The 16,164-nt window shown below is 41.9% G+C and overlaps 1 protein-coding gene across 1 annotated transcript in view; it reads right to left on the reverse strand.

Moving 5' to 3' along the window:
- Positions 1–16,164, reverse strand: part of gstcd (glutathione S-transferase, C-terminal domain containing) — a 66,302-nt gene that overhangs the window by 3,100 nt on the left and 47,038 nt on the right. The window contains exons 9-11 of the mRNA XM_079553842.1: positions 12,395–12,528; positions 9,177–9,207; positions 3,532–3,601 (exon numbers count right to left, since the gene is read on the reverse strand). Coding sequence (XP_079409968.1) covers positions 3,532–3,601; positions 9,177–9,207; positions 12,395–12,528 — 235 coding nt within the window. The remainder of the gene's footprint in view (positions 1–3,531; positions 3,602–9,176; positions 9,208–12,394; positions 12,529–16,164) is intronic.

Genomic DNA, 16,164 nt, shown 5'->3' on the forward strand with positions numbered 1-16,164 from the left:
CGGCAGGGAAAGTTGCAAGCATAGTTTTCTAAGACACCAGGAAGGGATGAAAGACCCCCAATCATCCCATCAACACTTGTATTACCCCAGAGGGACTACGAAAAGGATTTATTAAGGTAAACAAGTTACTTTGCGCTTCTTTAAATAACTATAGAGAATATATTTATCAAAGTAATGATGACGGTAATTTCCAGTTTTCCGTCTCGGTTTTCGTGCCCCTGTTTGTTGACTCCTGTATAATCCACCTTCTCTCAACCTGTATCTGTTAGCGTTACCATCTTTTCCTTCAATATATTTTCTCGACCAAGTGTGCTGAGATGTTTGGCCTTGAGACTTAGTGACTTGGTTTTCAAGTGTTTCCTTACAACATCCTCATACACTCCAAAACTGCTAAAGGTACTTGGGTTAAATTCATCATGGTCTTTTTTGGACATTTTGGAATAAAGTTGCTATTCAGAATGCTCTCCCTGCCCCTGACGCTGGTAGGTGCACGAGGAGGAGCTGAATACGATACTAATTTCTCAGTGGGGACAACCACAAACCTGATCAGAAAAGCAGATCAGCCCCACTGTCATGCATATGAACTCAGACAAAGTCAGAAACCCTGCTGTGAGGACTTAATCGAGCTGGGAGCTCGGCCCAGGTATGCTCTGTGAATGTAAATGCACTCACTTTACACTCCGCACACAAGGCCATTTCACATTTGGAGGCCTGTGCGCTCGAGCCTCATTAGGATTTCCAGACCCTACAGATCAATGTCCCACTGATCTGGTCCCATCGCTCTATGAGAGAGGCTTCAAAAGAGAAGAACTGTTTTAACCTGCGTCATGTCCAAGCCTATGAAGCTCGCGGTTTGCATTGAAAGCTTAATTTAAATTCGTCCACTCTTTTAATAGTATGATCCTCAGCATTAGCAAAGCGCTCTCAACGGTTCTCCTCACTGTTTACCCTCATCTTATTCCTTTGAACACTTCCTTCAGATGGATTACGCGGTTTAGCAGTATGGCAGCAGGTGACAGTTGAGGTAAACAGTGCTATAAAGTGCACTGCAAAGGTGTCCACAGTTCTACGCACAGGCAGGTGGGCTCGGGAGACTGGAGATCAAATACGGCGGGGGGAAACGCTAACTGATCCAGGGCAGAAGCCGCAGTGACAGGCGTTGTCGGGCGCGTTTAAAAGGCATCAGAGTTGAAGAGGCGTTGGGGAGAGCGCGCGCATACCCAGCCGGATTCACTCGGAGCTTTGATATAAATCTACAGCTATCAGGGCAAACACGGATCTCCCCGTTTGTCTGCGCTCGCACTTGCGCTGACAGCTCCGATGGGGCAGCTGTTGTCTCCAGCTGTTTCGGCTCATACTGTAGATAGAAATGAGAGACATTTCCCAGACATGTCCAAAGTCCAGATGTGTAAAAGGACGTGGGAAATCTGAGAACCAATGTTAGGATTTGTCTCGTCACTGTCAGCGATATGTGTAGAAGAATCAAATACACCTGATAGCCAGGTGACAAAGTGTGTGGAGATACATTTAGGAAAAATATTCACTTGGCATTCTTTGAGCAGTATCTAGAATAAAGACAGTCATTTATTGGAAAAGAGTGACAAATTTTACCTGCTGTCCCCTATTTTTTAATAATTATGCGCTTTCAATTGATAAAAAGCCTGTATCATTCACCCTGTGGCAATGTAAGGGGATCCATATTCTTTCAATCTCCCTGGCACAACCTTTAATTATACGTACAAGGGCCGCAATGTGAGCTCAAGGTTCCCCTTGGGGAAGTAATTTGAATAATCATCCACTTATAATATACTGTGCAAAGGAAACAACAATGGTGTTGTCGCAAACCTTTACAAAGCTGTTGTCGAATCATCACATAAACACAAAAGCAGCTCTGGAAAGTGGATTTAAAGGATAATTTGGGTGGTAATATTTCTCTCTCATCTAGGAATCTAAACCACCAAATGATCTATTATAAACTCATCTACAGATTTTATTTACATCTGAGGAAATAACATAAAATGAAGCTCAAAGATAATCCATACTGTGAGCACAGTGCTCAGACAACACCGTTGGTACCTTTCCGGCACATGGTATATGACTGTCCTGAAGTAAACTGTTTTTGAGAAAATGTTAAATGGTCTCAACTCATGAAGTGCTTTTCTACCTTCAGGCCCAAAGCGCTTTACAGCAATGAACCACGTACCCATTCACACTCATTCACACAATGTATGCAGACACTGGGGGCAAAGTGGGGGAAGGGACTTGCCCAAGGACACAACAACAGTGTGCACCTGCAGGAGCTGGGATTCAAACCCTGGACCTACCGATCATGAGACGGCCCACTATACCAACTCCCAACTCACTGTCTCACTGTCTCACTGTCGCCCCAGAAATATTATTTGATTGGTCAGCAATTGGTCCGAGATTTATGACATGGTTGTTCACACAGGCAACTATGTGATATGCCAATTTTTAACTCCCACTTTACTCCCCTCCCTCTGTACCCCCAACAATGGGCTCCTGAAAACAACAAAGCTATTTTAAGTTACTAGAACTTTGTCCAACATTTTAGGACTGGCTATCCCTCACACTCCGAGGTTGCTTCAACTAAATTACACTTCTAGCATGAAGCTCTGAGTGTGAGGGAGTGGCGTGCCTCAAACAGAGAAATTTGGCAGCTGGAGCTTTCTGCAGCTCGTATTCATAGAGCAATTAAGTTGTAAATATTACTAATTGGACACACTTGCTAAAACAATGTCAAAATTGTCTTGACAACATGTACAACATTTGTCTTTCTTCTTCTATCTATTTTCTATTACTAAATGATACATAGTTTTATGTATTTGTATTATTGTTATTTTGTGGTTCACCATGATACACAATCTTATGTATGTATTGCTATTCCTGTGGATGTCTTCTGATGGAGGGAACTAGCCTTTAAGAAATATTGAAATGTATACTTTAGTGCCTGGACAGTGGGAGAGGGGAAGTGGGGGTTTAGGGGAGGGAGGGATGAAGGGGAGCTTGTTTAGCTTTGTTATTTTCAGGAGCCCATTGTCGGGGGTACAGAGGGAGGGGAGTAAAAGTGGAGGGGTGGGAAATGTGCATATCACATGGTTGCATATGTGTTATAACTATGCTATAAATTTGCAAATTAAAAACTTGATCACAAAACACAGTATCTAGAATGAAATGCAAAATGAACATGAAATGTAATTTAGAATCTACAACCAATTACTGACGCACTGGTTCTTGAAATGACCCTCCCAATGTGCCCTGACAATATTGAAATCACACTCTCTTAACGGGGTCATTTCATTGTTATTTCTGCTGCAGTTAAACCAGGCTTCAGTGTGGAAATCTGAAGTCTAAGCGCCTTCACCTCAGCTGAACACAGCTTGAAAAGTCATACATTTTCCTGAAGTGTGGAAATGAAAAAGCTTAACCCTCTGAACAGCATCTGATTATAAATGAACTGAAAGTGAATGAGAATCATTTGTGAATAGATGCACTGTGTGTCTGGAGCGTTACCTATAAGGCGCCTCTCTGGAGGGAGCTGCACGGCCGTTTGGTCAGCGAAGCGGCACAGGATCATGTGTTCCTAAAGCAGAGCACCAAGTCACATAAAATACAGGGATATCACACACTTTTTCAACAGAGGAAGATAAACATGAACATAGTTTAGTCCGCAGACCCAACTGTTGTTTAAAGTCCGGTTCCAGCATCCCGTAAATGGAAAGTTAGATATACTTTTCATGTGAAATAAAGAGGCACATTTAAAGGAATAGGCCACCGTTTTTACATACTGAGATATGTTGTTACCTAACCTTAGCCAAGTTAATATATCCCCGTCTGGTCTTTGTCCGTGCGCTCTGTCACGCAAACGGAGCACATACGCAGCCTCTCCCACATGTCATATAGCTCCAAAAAAGCTCACGATAGAAGCTACCAAGCTCTTCCACGTGTTCCCTATTTAAATAAAGTTACGTGAAGTGTTTTCATGCGAAGTATATTTACACAGAAATGTAGCATGTGGATTTTATAAGCAGATAAAAAGGGGTACTATATTGTGAGGCGTAATGATACGAGGAGCACAGCGTCCGCGCAGTAACTCCTAAAGACTTCCCCGCTCACTTCCGTCAATAGAAGCTGCGTGACTTGTAGAGAGAAGCAGAGAACAGTTGAAGAAGCGTCGATAACTTGTGAACAATGCCTTTTACGTGCATCGTGCCGGGCTGTGATAACAAGCAGAAAGTATATAGTGTAGTAATGTTTCACAGATTTCCAACTCACCCCGGACGACGACACAGGACTCAGGACCTCGACCATGAGGTAGGAATGCGAGAGCACTTTCCGAAAATATATTTTCTGCTTGTTGTAAAAGGCTCTGTACAAGTCACGCAGCTTCTATTGACGGAAGTGAGCGGGGGAAGTCTTTAGGAGTTACTGCGCGGACGTTTTGCTCCTGTATCATTACGCCTCACAATATAGTACCCCTTTTTATCTGCTTATAAAATCGACATGCTACATTTCTGTGTAAATATACTTCGTGGAAGAGCTTGGTAGCTTCTATCGTGAGCTTTTTTGGAGCTATATGACATGTGGGAGAGGCTGCGTATGTGCTCCGTTTGCGTGACAGAGCGCACGGACAAAGACCAGACGGGTATATATTAACTTGGCTAAGGTTAGGTAAGAATATATCTCAGTATGTAAAAACGGTGGCCTATTCCTTTAAGCTAAGAGAAAGAAATAGTATTTTTCTTTTCTTTTTTTTTACAATTTACATGACTAATTGCCTATGTCATTACTGTAAGTAATTATTGCAGCTTTATACAAAAAAAGGACTAGTGACCAGTCCCGAGAGCACACACAAATATGAGTGATTAATAGATGTATGGTCAATGCTGCACTTACACACATACACACACCACGCTGAAGACTCTTCATTGGTCACTTTCACTTGCACGCGGTCTCTATAAACACTATGGGAAAAAACTAGCAAACACTGGTGGATTATACGGATATTCTTTTTTTTTTGCAATGGCGACACAAGATAAAGTGTGGAAACTGCTGTGTGTTTATGGAGTTGTAATGAGGCTAAGGACGCGATGCCCCTACATGCTACGAGTGAGTCCATGTTTACACTACGGTTCACATATGTCCGTGTTCAGTGCTATTGTTAACTTAAGCAGGACCAGGGCTGGACTGGCAGAAAAAAACTCAGCCCGGGACTTTTGGGTCAATAGATGCTGATTTATGTTCTTTCCAGTGGGTGGGGGTCAGGATTGATCTCACAAACTCGTGGCTATGAGCCTTGCGCTCTACCTATGGAGCTAAACATGGGCCCGCCAGGAAAGGCCCGCTACGCCAGATGGCCAGTTCAGCCCTGAGCACGCTTTGGGAAATGCATTTGTTCGGTAATAGTCTGCTGTTTAAATGACCTTATGTAGTGGTTTGCTGTTTATAGAGTAAACCATTGCCTTTTTGTCGGTCTGATTCTCTGGAAATAAGAGTTGTATGTAATGCTAGATCAATGGGTATTTGCTGATATGTGGTTACATGCTTCTTTTTAGTCTGACAAGCAGCAGTAAATGCGTTTAGTAGAGATACTCAACACATTGCACTTAAAAACTTACATTCAACCAAAGATTAAACCTTCGCTTTGCAACAATATGCTTAATTACTTGTGTATACATGTGTTGCCTGAGAAGATTTGACAAGTACCTGCAACACTACGATACCTGTTGCTATATTTAGAAACCTTAAACCTACAGCAAGCATCCTTTACATTTGCGTCTCTCCACTCCATCATCACCGCTCCACTTGCATTCCTGTTGCCGCTGGTGACTAATCCAAGTCTAAATACCACCATTATTCACGTTATTGACTCTGGTGTCATTGAAGCGTGCAGCACTGTCTCCCCTGGCTGACATTATTCATATTGTATGCATGTGGCGAGCAATAACAGTAAAAAAACAGACTTCCACCTGCATTGGAGAGAAACATTTGACTGTGTAAACATCTGCACGAAAGCGAGCAACTCTGGGCCATCCATTTCCCCCCGGGCCAGTCAGAGATGCCGCCCCTGTCCTGCCTTCACCTCGTTTACGGTTCACATAACAAGTGACTCGGGAGAGCGTTTAGTCATCTCCCAACCACGTTTCGCTTTAATTGATTCCATTGCTCACGGCAGAGAGTTGAAGCTGGATGCAAGGCCGTGGAGCAGGTGCCTTAAGTTAGCCCTGAACGGCAATCTCTCACACCATTAGACTGCTATTCCAGCGATAAGCCATTCTTCAATACCTGTCGCCGAGTTTAACCGCGGTGCTGCACTATGGACAACAGTGGTCTCCTTAAAAAAACAAAAAAAACAATGTATTGCTGCTGTTATTTCTCCCGCTGGCATCGAGGCAGTGGGGTTCTGTGTTTGAGAGCTGACCGGTAAACAAAACCCATTGGGTAGCCCACTGAAGACTTGGAGCTTGTATTTATGTGGGAGATAAAGTACGTTGGCTTAAACAGTATGGATTTTGTCCAACTGTGCATGTTTAGGCGCCACATCTCCAGGAAAACAAACAGCAGTGGATGCTTTTTAATGGGGTTTTATAGCTAGAATGAGATGTGTAGCCAACTAGCTAAGAAAGCCAGTTGAAAGCACTCAAAAGTAACTCATGCCCCTAGAGGTCCTAAGCGCCAGTGCAGGTGTCTTTTTTTTTATTCATTAATTGTTCGTGGGAGTAAATACTATGCTGACAGAAAAGACAGAGGGAGAGAGGGATATTGTACATCCAATTACTCAGTGGAGATCTTTTTTTTTCACTCAAACTTGGTTGTAAATACTGTTTAAGTGGCGCTAGCCCACAGCTAGCTTTGCCCATTAGCTTCTTCCTCGTGATTCCATTAGTGTGTATTGGGGACTCTACCCGGTGCCAGCAAAGTTGCAATTGTGGTTTTCTGTCCAAACACTTGTATTATTAAGGTAAACAAGTTACTTAGTACTGCTTTAAACCTCGTGGTTTAAGACAACAGAATAATTGGTAAAAAGGCAAAAAAACACAAAAAAAAACACAATAGAACTTTGACAACAATATCAAAATGTAGTTTTAATGTGTTAACTTCATAGGATGAGAATAAATGAAACAATGCCTTCACTCTGCATTGTTCTTGGCCCCAGATAAAATCTAATGTATGAGATGGTTTTAGTCATCAAGGAGAACATGGAGGGAAACCTAGGCAGATATACTAAGAGAGCCCACGACAATGTTTCAGTGAGTAAGGCTGAAAGCTTTTTTTTCTAATAAATTACTTACTTTTTATAGCTAAAAACTAGGAACAACTTTTTAGAGTCTGCGTAGACTTAAATTTTTCATTTCATTTAATCTATCAAAGTGACATAAAAAAAAATACATAAAACTGTAAAGTCAATGCAGCTTGAACGAAAAGAAGCAGAGAGAAGAGCAATCTCCTGAAATCTGTCCCGCTTTCACCCTTAACTTTACACTTTTCCATCCGTTTTATTTCGTCTGTGTACTCTAACAGTTATGAATGTTTTATAACAATAAAGCTGCGTTGTGAGGCAGAAATTCTAAACACTATGTCTTGTCTTAACAATTATTAACAATCATAACACTCAAGTCCATTCACTTTGTCATATCTGAAGCATTGCAAGATAAGGATTTGCTAAATGCCACATAAATCTAGATCCAGTTCTCCATCAGCAGCTCTGAGGTCTGCTTTTTGTTGAAGTTGGACGCCTTTCACTGTGCAAATGAAAGCCTGTGACTGCCGCATGAATCCACCGCATCATGAGAGGAAAACGCGGCTTTTCTCACTGGCCTGTAAATAATCTGTAAGCCTGTCTAACCTTTAATCCAATGCTTGCTTGGGAAAAAGGGGTTTCTTCGTGGAAAGAAGAGCAGAGAGCGCCGTGAGCTCTGATGTTGTGACAGGTCAACTCTTCAGGTTTCTCTGAAGGAACCTGCGGCTGCCTCTCACGTGGAGTCCACCCCGGGGTGAACTGACAGCGCCCATACATCATCATGGGACGGGTGCTCCACTACAAGGCTGTGTCTGGGCCTACAGATAAGGGATTTGGACAGCAGGGAGCAGGCCCACATGTACAAACGCCTGGGGACATTACTGTGCTAGATACACATTAGGTTTCATTACGCGATAGCAATGAAAGCCGCACGAAGGAGGTTTTGTTTTTATCTGCACAAGAGAAACGATGCTTCCCATTTGTGAAGCTGCAGTCCCCTAGTTTCTATTCATGACCAACTGTTTTGATCACAGTAACTACTGAAAAATTAAAGTTCAGTTTATTTAAAACATAGAGCACATTCACATCGAGCAACCATCTATCAATCAAAGAACAGAATGCCGATCCCTCTATTCAACACAGTTTATTCATTTTCAGCATTTTTGTCTTTTCATCTTTTCCTCAAACAAGCACTTCCTCTGTTTAACGCACTACAGTTTTGTAAAGGTTTAGCCTTGAGTCTAGACTAAACTAGGCACATTCAAACTTTATGTAGACTTATTTTGAACAGAAACCTTTTTGATTACATTTTTTTTTTTTTTTTTTAAATCATGGTTGGTAGTTTCGGGGTTTTCATCACCCACTTGATGTGAGTGGTTATGATTAGAGCAGTACACTTTTTGAAGTAGCTGTACATGTTAGAGTAGCTTTATCCCACAGTAAGTTTACCTTCTACTTGAGTAAAATTATTAGTAATTATTAATATAAGTAACAGTACCCCCTAACAGGAGTAACAAACATTGGTTACACTTACACACCTAGGAGTAAATCAGTGAAAAAAGCATCATATTGACATACACAAATAAAAACTTGATTGATTTAAACTTTCATTATTGTGATTTCCATTGTTTGTTTTTTTATCTTAATTAAGTAGTAGTTTCAAGTACTTTTTGTACTTTTACTACTTTTTACTTTTTTGTTAAGTAGTGTTACTCTTACTTGAGTATATATCTTTGGCTCCTCTACACACCTCATATTCCACAGAACGCAAAGACGTCTGAGGAAACACTGATGTAACTATCATTACAGGCGCAATCTTATACCATGGAAAGAGCTTGTTATGTGTATGCAACATTATACTTTGGGTACACAGTTTATAAATACATCGTTACGTGGGTGGCATTACAAAATACAGTACCTTATAAATCAGGATTTCTTGGAATCTCTTGCTGGAAAAAAGAAGAAGCACAACACATTTCTGTCAGCCTGTGATGATTAAAACAAACTTTGCATGTGTTTAGTATACTGCGCTGGGACAATGCTATTTGAACTTCAATCTCTGTGAAAACAAACAAATTTGTTGTACTAGCAAAATGTAATCCTATCCTCAGACAGAAAAAAAAGAAAAGAATTTACAGTAACAGAAGGCAATAATGTCTGGGAACTGGGGATTTTTCTAAGCCTGTGTTTTGTGACCTGGGAACAAAGTGCGCAGGGAAAGCCAATTAAAAAACAACAAATGAGAGGACAGTGTGGTCACATGGACAGTACAAGTGACACATGCTGAGGCGGAAATCAATCAAATTGTTTTCCTTTTACTCCAGAGTTTTTCTCACTAGCACTAACAGAGCTATTTTATTTCGTACAGACATTGCAAGTCACCTCATTAAAATACATTTAAGCGAACTCCCAACATCTTATATGTGTGCCTGTTTGTTGGCCGAGGATGTGAAACCACTCTTTAAAAAGTAAATCATGTAGGACCATTGCATTACTTTTATCTCTTGTATTACAGATTGCCGTTTTTGCTGATAAGAACTTTTGCCTTTTGTTACCTGCACCTCTGCTGGACTGTAAACAGGGAGGTCTGGAGCAAATTGGGCAGTTTAGCTTCTCAGCTCATAAACGTGTGCACTTCCTGGAATGTGTCCACCTGCGCACGGCGCTCGGGTACTGGAACATGACCCCAGGGCGCAGCGCTAAAAAGTGGCAGGACCGAGATTGACACGTATTTGAGCGAGAGCCCCGCGGACACACTGCTTCTTGTTGTCTGCAGCTGCACTCTTCGGGCTGTCACACGTTAATATTTTATGAGCACTGAGCAGAGGTGAAGTGTCAGCTTAGCAGTAGTGAAGTCAGGAAAGAGAAGAACGTGAAAGTCGCTAAATATTTATATTGTACAGACGCACATACAGTACACACACACAAGAGAAGGGTCCCTGAAGGCACACTTTCGGATTTCAGAGAATATTTATTTTCTGACCGCTGGCAAAGCTAGAGCAACATCGTGCATCAGCGGGGAGTCCATTGTTTAGCCACATGTTTCAAAGTACGGTGAAACAACAGTGCCTTTAAACTAATGATACAGTAATATCTACGTCTCAAAATCCCCATCTGTTGCAAACTACTGCATTTTCTGAAGAAGCAAAAGTTGGTGTAAAGTAATGATTTTGCACTAAAAATGTCTAGATACTGATAACATCAATAAAAAAAGTAAATCTTAAACAAAATACCTTGATGAAAAGATAAGTAGATTTTTCCCTTCAATAATAATAAAACTTTAATAACACTTGCACAATCTATGATTAGTCTACATTTAAACAAAGTTAGAGCATCCGCATCACGAGGCAAGAATAAACTCCTCCTCACTCCTCCCTGTTTGCCCCAATGACAACGTTCGAGGGGGAAATTTACAGACTCTTCCTACCCTGCTGTGACGGAGCATGTTCCTAAAAAGGGCATAAGGGCGGGATCTTCACAGTAGACTCAGTTGTAGCCACGCCCACACCATTAGCTTGAATGCTAACAACCTGTCAATCAAAGTCCGGCACTCATTAGCATACAAGATTTAAAAAAAAAATCATACAAAAAACAGCCTGGTTTCTTTAAGGAGAGGAATATCTAGCTGTAGAAAGTTTATGAAAATTAGAAACCAGGCTTTAAAGTTGTTTTGAACGTGTCTAAAGTGCAATGGTTTCCGATGGGAGACTAGCGGCTATATGGAAATACTACAGCAATGGAGGACCAATGGCGGCCCATAGTGTCGTCGACACAAAGCAGAGCAGCAAGTGGCCATTGAGGTGAACCTGCCTTGCTTCCAGTGTATGGACAATGGTGTGGGAATAATTGTTTGATTTAAAGTATTATTCTTTACATAAGTGAATAAACCATTTTTTATAAATGATGAAAGAACATGTAAAGACATTCAGCAGAGTCAGAGGTGGGATGTGATTGTTGTGTTATTAATCCAGTGCAGCAATGGGTTGTAAAACTTGACATCAACAACTAAACATTTTACTGGTGACTCATCATTAGTCTGACAGTCCTTGTACAAACAGATGAGGTCAGTAGGTGTCAGCTTGAGTTGTTTTAGAGACACTTGAGCGGGTTGTGATTGTCGGCTCATGACAGTGGTCACACTGTGCTGCTATGGGAACGGGATCAACACCATTAAACCTGTGCGTCAGTACTTCGCTGCGTTTAGTTGCTCATCTCTGCGGCTGCACAGACAGAGCTTTCACTTCAGTGAACTCTTCCTCATCAGATCTATTGATGCAAGTGAACAATGCACAGTGCTTTTAAAAGAATATGTCCTGTTGTTTCCTGCAGAGTCACTACGTTTACATGTGAAGTCTAGTCTGACTAGGCTAAAGATTCGACTCTGATCCATTATTCCGACCGAACCAGTCAAACCAGTCTCGTCACTCGCCACTGATCCAAATGTTGTTTGGGAGCAGGAGGGGTGCGGAGCAACTCCCAGGCAGCAGGGGGCAAGGGATTGATGACTATATGACAACTCTAAAGGACTCTGTAAATGTAGCTGGTGGTTTTAGTGACTTTATTGGCTTCTTATTCCTTGTTCTCATATGATCGATTAGAGCTTACGTTAGTCTGTCTCATGGCTCAGCACACATTCTCAGCACTGATCCAGCCATTAAAGTTAGCTCTCCTGTCATCCATCTTGGACTAGTAGTGAGCAGCTTATTAGAAGTGGCTAACAATGTTTCTGGATGATGTGTTGGCCTGACACTTTCAGGGGCCGGGGCTGCATGCGTGGTTACTTTGGGGCAATCCAATGTGCTTTGATTCAACAGTTACACGGTGCTGACTGCAATCGACTCAGGCAGGTCGCTGATCGGCTCAGGGGAAAGTTGGATTGCGCCCCCCCCATATCAAATCACCCAGGTTCGGGCACTTTTGTTCTAGTCAGACAAGGCGAGAGATCTGACTTTCCATCATTCATGTAAACACAGAAGGTGGTGACTGTAATGCAGTTTAATCCTGATGGTCTCACTGAATACATTCTCAGTTTTTAAGAAGTATATTTGACTTTGTAGACCGTTAACGACACAGACGACTTTAGACAGGATTTGCAATGGCAGGCGGGGTGCTGGGAAAGCTGCAGCAGGTACGAACCTTCGGGGGAAGCTGAACTTGTTTGCATTTTGAATAAAGCCGTAGCAACAGGGGCTGATGACGAAGGCGGCCCGTGCCTGGATACAGTGCTCCATCACCATGTCTGTCGCCACGCCGCATGCATGGAGGCCAACCTGAGAGGCAAGAAAACAAGAGGCACACAGTGAGCTTTAGACCCCCATGACATTTTTCTCACAACAGCCAACCAAACTCCCGACACCACTCAATCCTATTGATTACACGATGATGGCAGCATTATTAAATATGCGTGTGCTTTTAGAGGAACAGACCTGAGGCGTCAAAGCAAACACGATGTATTAGTGCTTCAGGAGTGAATGCACGGATACGCCTGGAGACCCAGTGAGATGCTAAACTGAGCGTGGAGATGAAGACCGAGCTACGCATTAGAATTCCACTGCTCACAGATGTATATTGAATAATGGAACTGGACTGAGAATTTGATCACAATACAAACACAGAAATGTTTTACCCCAGGACACAACACTACTCTCACACAACACATGTTTACTTGAGGATTAATAATATGCATAGCATATACACAATAACATTTTTTTTTCTTTTTCTCACATCGTTTGGAGAAATTGGTTGTATTAGTAATGGTCATGACAAACTGGAAAATACATTCCGCAGGTAAAGAAAACTTTCTGGTGCTTTGCTTCTATCAAACAGCAAAGGAGTTTGTTTTCTCTATGATTTTTGTCTTAATGCTCGGTTTCCTCTATAACAAAAATATGATATCAGTCTCTTTGCCGGGACATCACTGAATGAGAAGTTGTTTACTAGTTTAGGACAATTCCAGAGAAAACTATAATCATTACTCAGCTTTCTTCTACATTTATGGAGGAATTGGTTGTTTGAGTTTACACAACCGTATAGAAGAACATACTTCTTTATCACCAATCACACTACACAGTGCTTGTCAAGACATTTCTGTATCCGTCAACATTTATAATTGGCTAATTCAAGTGTTAACAAGATTCCTTTCGAAGCAGCACCATTACAGCTCGATAGAGGTTATTCAGTTGGTAAAGAAAGTACACTTTCTTTTGTGTGGACCGAGCTATGGAGACTGCCTATAGATCTTGTGTGCACTGAGGCTTCTTGCCTCAAACAATTCATCTGCAGGACACAATGACTGCACAAACCCAATGAGTTCAATATCCACAGACCTGCTAAAATGCATCACACCATTTCCCTCCGAGCATACATTAGCTAAATAGATTCCGCGCTAATGGCCCAAATAAAATGCATTATCAACAACATCCGAGTGAGACGCAAAGCGCCACAGTCTCGCTAAAAACAATCGAAGCTCCGGCAGCCGCGTCAAAACTTCCACTTTTATTTGCACCCAGTTGTCAGCTGCCGTCATGACAGCGGTGGAACAGAGCAGAAGTTCAGACTCTAGACTCAGGCAGAAGTAGGAGCGGCTTCAAAGATAAGGGGACACAAAGCTTCTCCTAACACACCCTAAACTAGTCAGGAAGTCACCAAACTGTCAGCCCTCGGGATGCGGGAGCTTACAGCGACAGAGGCAACAGGGCACGCAATTCAAGACAGTCAACTTTCTGCAGACAGCCCCATGGTGATCAAAGTATTGAAGGGACATGTAATATACTGAAAATGCATCGTCAGAGAAGCTTGTTCATTTTACAACTTATGTGGGAACAGGAGTCTATGTAAAGGGAATGAATGTAAGTGCGAGTAGTTCACAGTTACTTGCTCGTGTGAACAACATCATGCAAATCTCAAGGAAAAACAACTTTGGGCAGGATACTTACTACATTTAATTATAACCTTTATTTTACTTTCTAAAAAAAAATAAAGTGGATAACATGCAACTACAGAAAAAAAAAAACAACAATAAAGAAAAAGTAAAATAAAATTGATCAATTGTCTACCGAGATTCTGCATGTCTCTTGTACTGAACCTTTCTTTAGGAGAATCATTGAAATTCTATGCTCAACACATTACAGCAGAGTGATTATTCGTCGGTGCCAATTAAAGAGTAATGCCACAACATTCATCTACAGTAGAAATTAATTAACGACTCACCACTCATTTTAGCCCAAGACACAATGTTGCGCACTAGCCAAGCAGAGATAATCCTTAATTATATTCCATAACCTTTACCCCCTCAGCATTTCAGTGTCAAAAAGGTAAAAAAAAAAAAACTTTTTTTCAATGAAACTCATGGATGGTATTGTGTCTCAGGGTTCTTTGAATCACTGACATCAATCTCAGAGACCTGGGATGAGTAATTTTCAGGTAAGCCCAGTTACGGGAGAACTACAGAAAAAGGACGTTCCACATTATTAAGCAGACCATCATTTTCAAGCATTATGGGAACGAAAAAGGATCTCTCTGCTCATGAAAAGCATGAAATAGTTGAATACCTCGGACTAGGTATGAAAACCTTCAATATTTCATAAAAGATGAAGCGTAATCATCGCACTGTTAAGAGATTTGTGGCCGATTCAGAGCACACACGGGTTTGTGCAGATAAAGGCACAATGAGGACGGTTTCTGCCAGACAAATCCATCACATTAATAGAACAGCTGCTACAAAGCAGCAGACAGATATTTGAAGCTGCTGGAGCCACTGGAGTCTCCCTAACATCAAGGTGTAGGACCCTCCAGAGGCTGCAGTTGTGCATAAACCCTCTATCCGGCCTCCTCTAAACTGTTAAAGGAATAGGCCACCGTTTTTACATACTGAGATATGTTCTTACCTTAGCTTTGACGAGTTCTTTAGGACCTGTCTGGTCTTCCCCCGTGCCTTCAGTCACGGCATCCGCACAGTAAAGAGAAGATTACTGCGCGGATTTCGAATTACTCCTGGTATTATTACGCCTTACAATATAGTTCCCCCTTTTATCCGCTTAGAAAATCCACATTGTTTAATTTTGTGTAATTATACTTTGTAGAGGAACACTTCACATAACCATATTTAAATAGGGAAAACGTGGAAGAGCTTGGTAGCTTCTATCTTGACCTGTTTTGGAGCTATAGTGGAGAGGGGGAGACGCTAAATGCTAACGCCGTCTGCGCTGTGTTTACGTGATTGAAGGCACGGGGGAAGACCAGACAGGTCCTAAAGAACTCGTCAAAGCTAAGGTAAGAACATACTGTATCTCAGTATGTAAAAACGGTGGCCTATTCCTTTAATTGAATGCTCATGAACAGAAACGGCTGCAGTGGGCTAAGAAATACATGAAGACAGTCTTGTTCACTGATGAGGCCGTGTAACCCTGGATGGTCAGATCAATGGAGTAATGGATGGTTGGTGAATGGCCACCATGTCCCAACAAGGCTGTGACATCAGTAACGAGAGGGCGGAGTCATATTTTGGGCCAGAATCATGGGGAGAGAGCTGGTTGGACCCGGAAGGTGTGGAAATGACCTCTGAAAAGTATGTGGAGTTTCTGACTGACCACTTTCTTCCATGGTACAAAAAGAAGAGCCGTGCTTTCCCTAACACAATCATCTTCATGCATGACATTTCACCATGTCATGTTGTAAAGAATACCTCTGCATCACTGGCTGCTATGGGCATAAAAGGAGAGAAACTCATGATGTAGACCCCCTCCTCCCCTGACCTCAACCCTATTGAGAACCTATGGAGCATCAACAAGCGGAGGGTGGAAGGCAGTTTTCATCCAAACAGCAGCTCTGGGAGGCTATTCTGAAAGAAATCCAAGCAGAAACTCTCCAAAAACTCACAAGTTTAATGGATTTAAGAATTTTGAAGC

Source organism: Gobius niger (assembly GCF_951799975.1).
Source record: "Gobius niger genome assembly, chromosome: 3".
NCBI classification, from domain to species: Eukaryota; Metazoa; Chordata; class Actinopteri; order Gobiiformes; family Gobiidae; genus Gobius; species Gobius niger.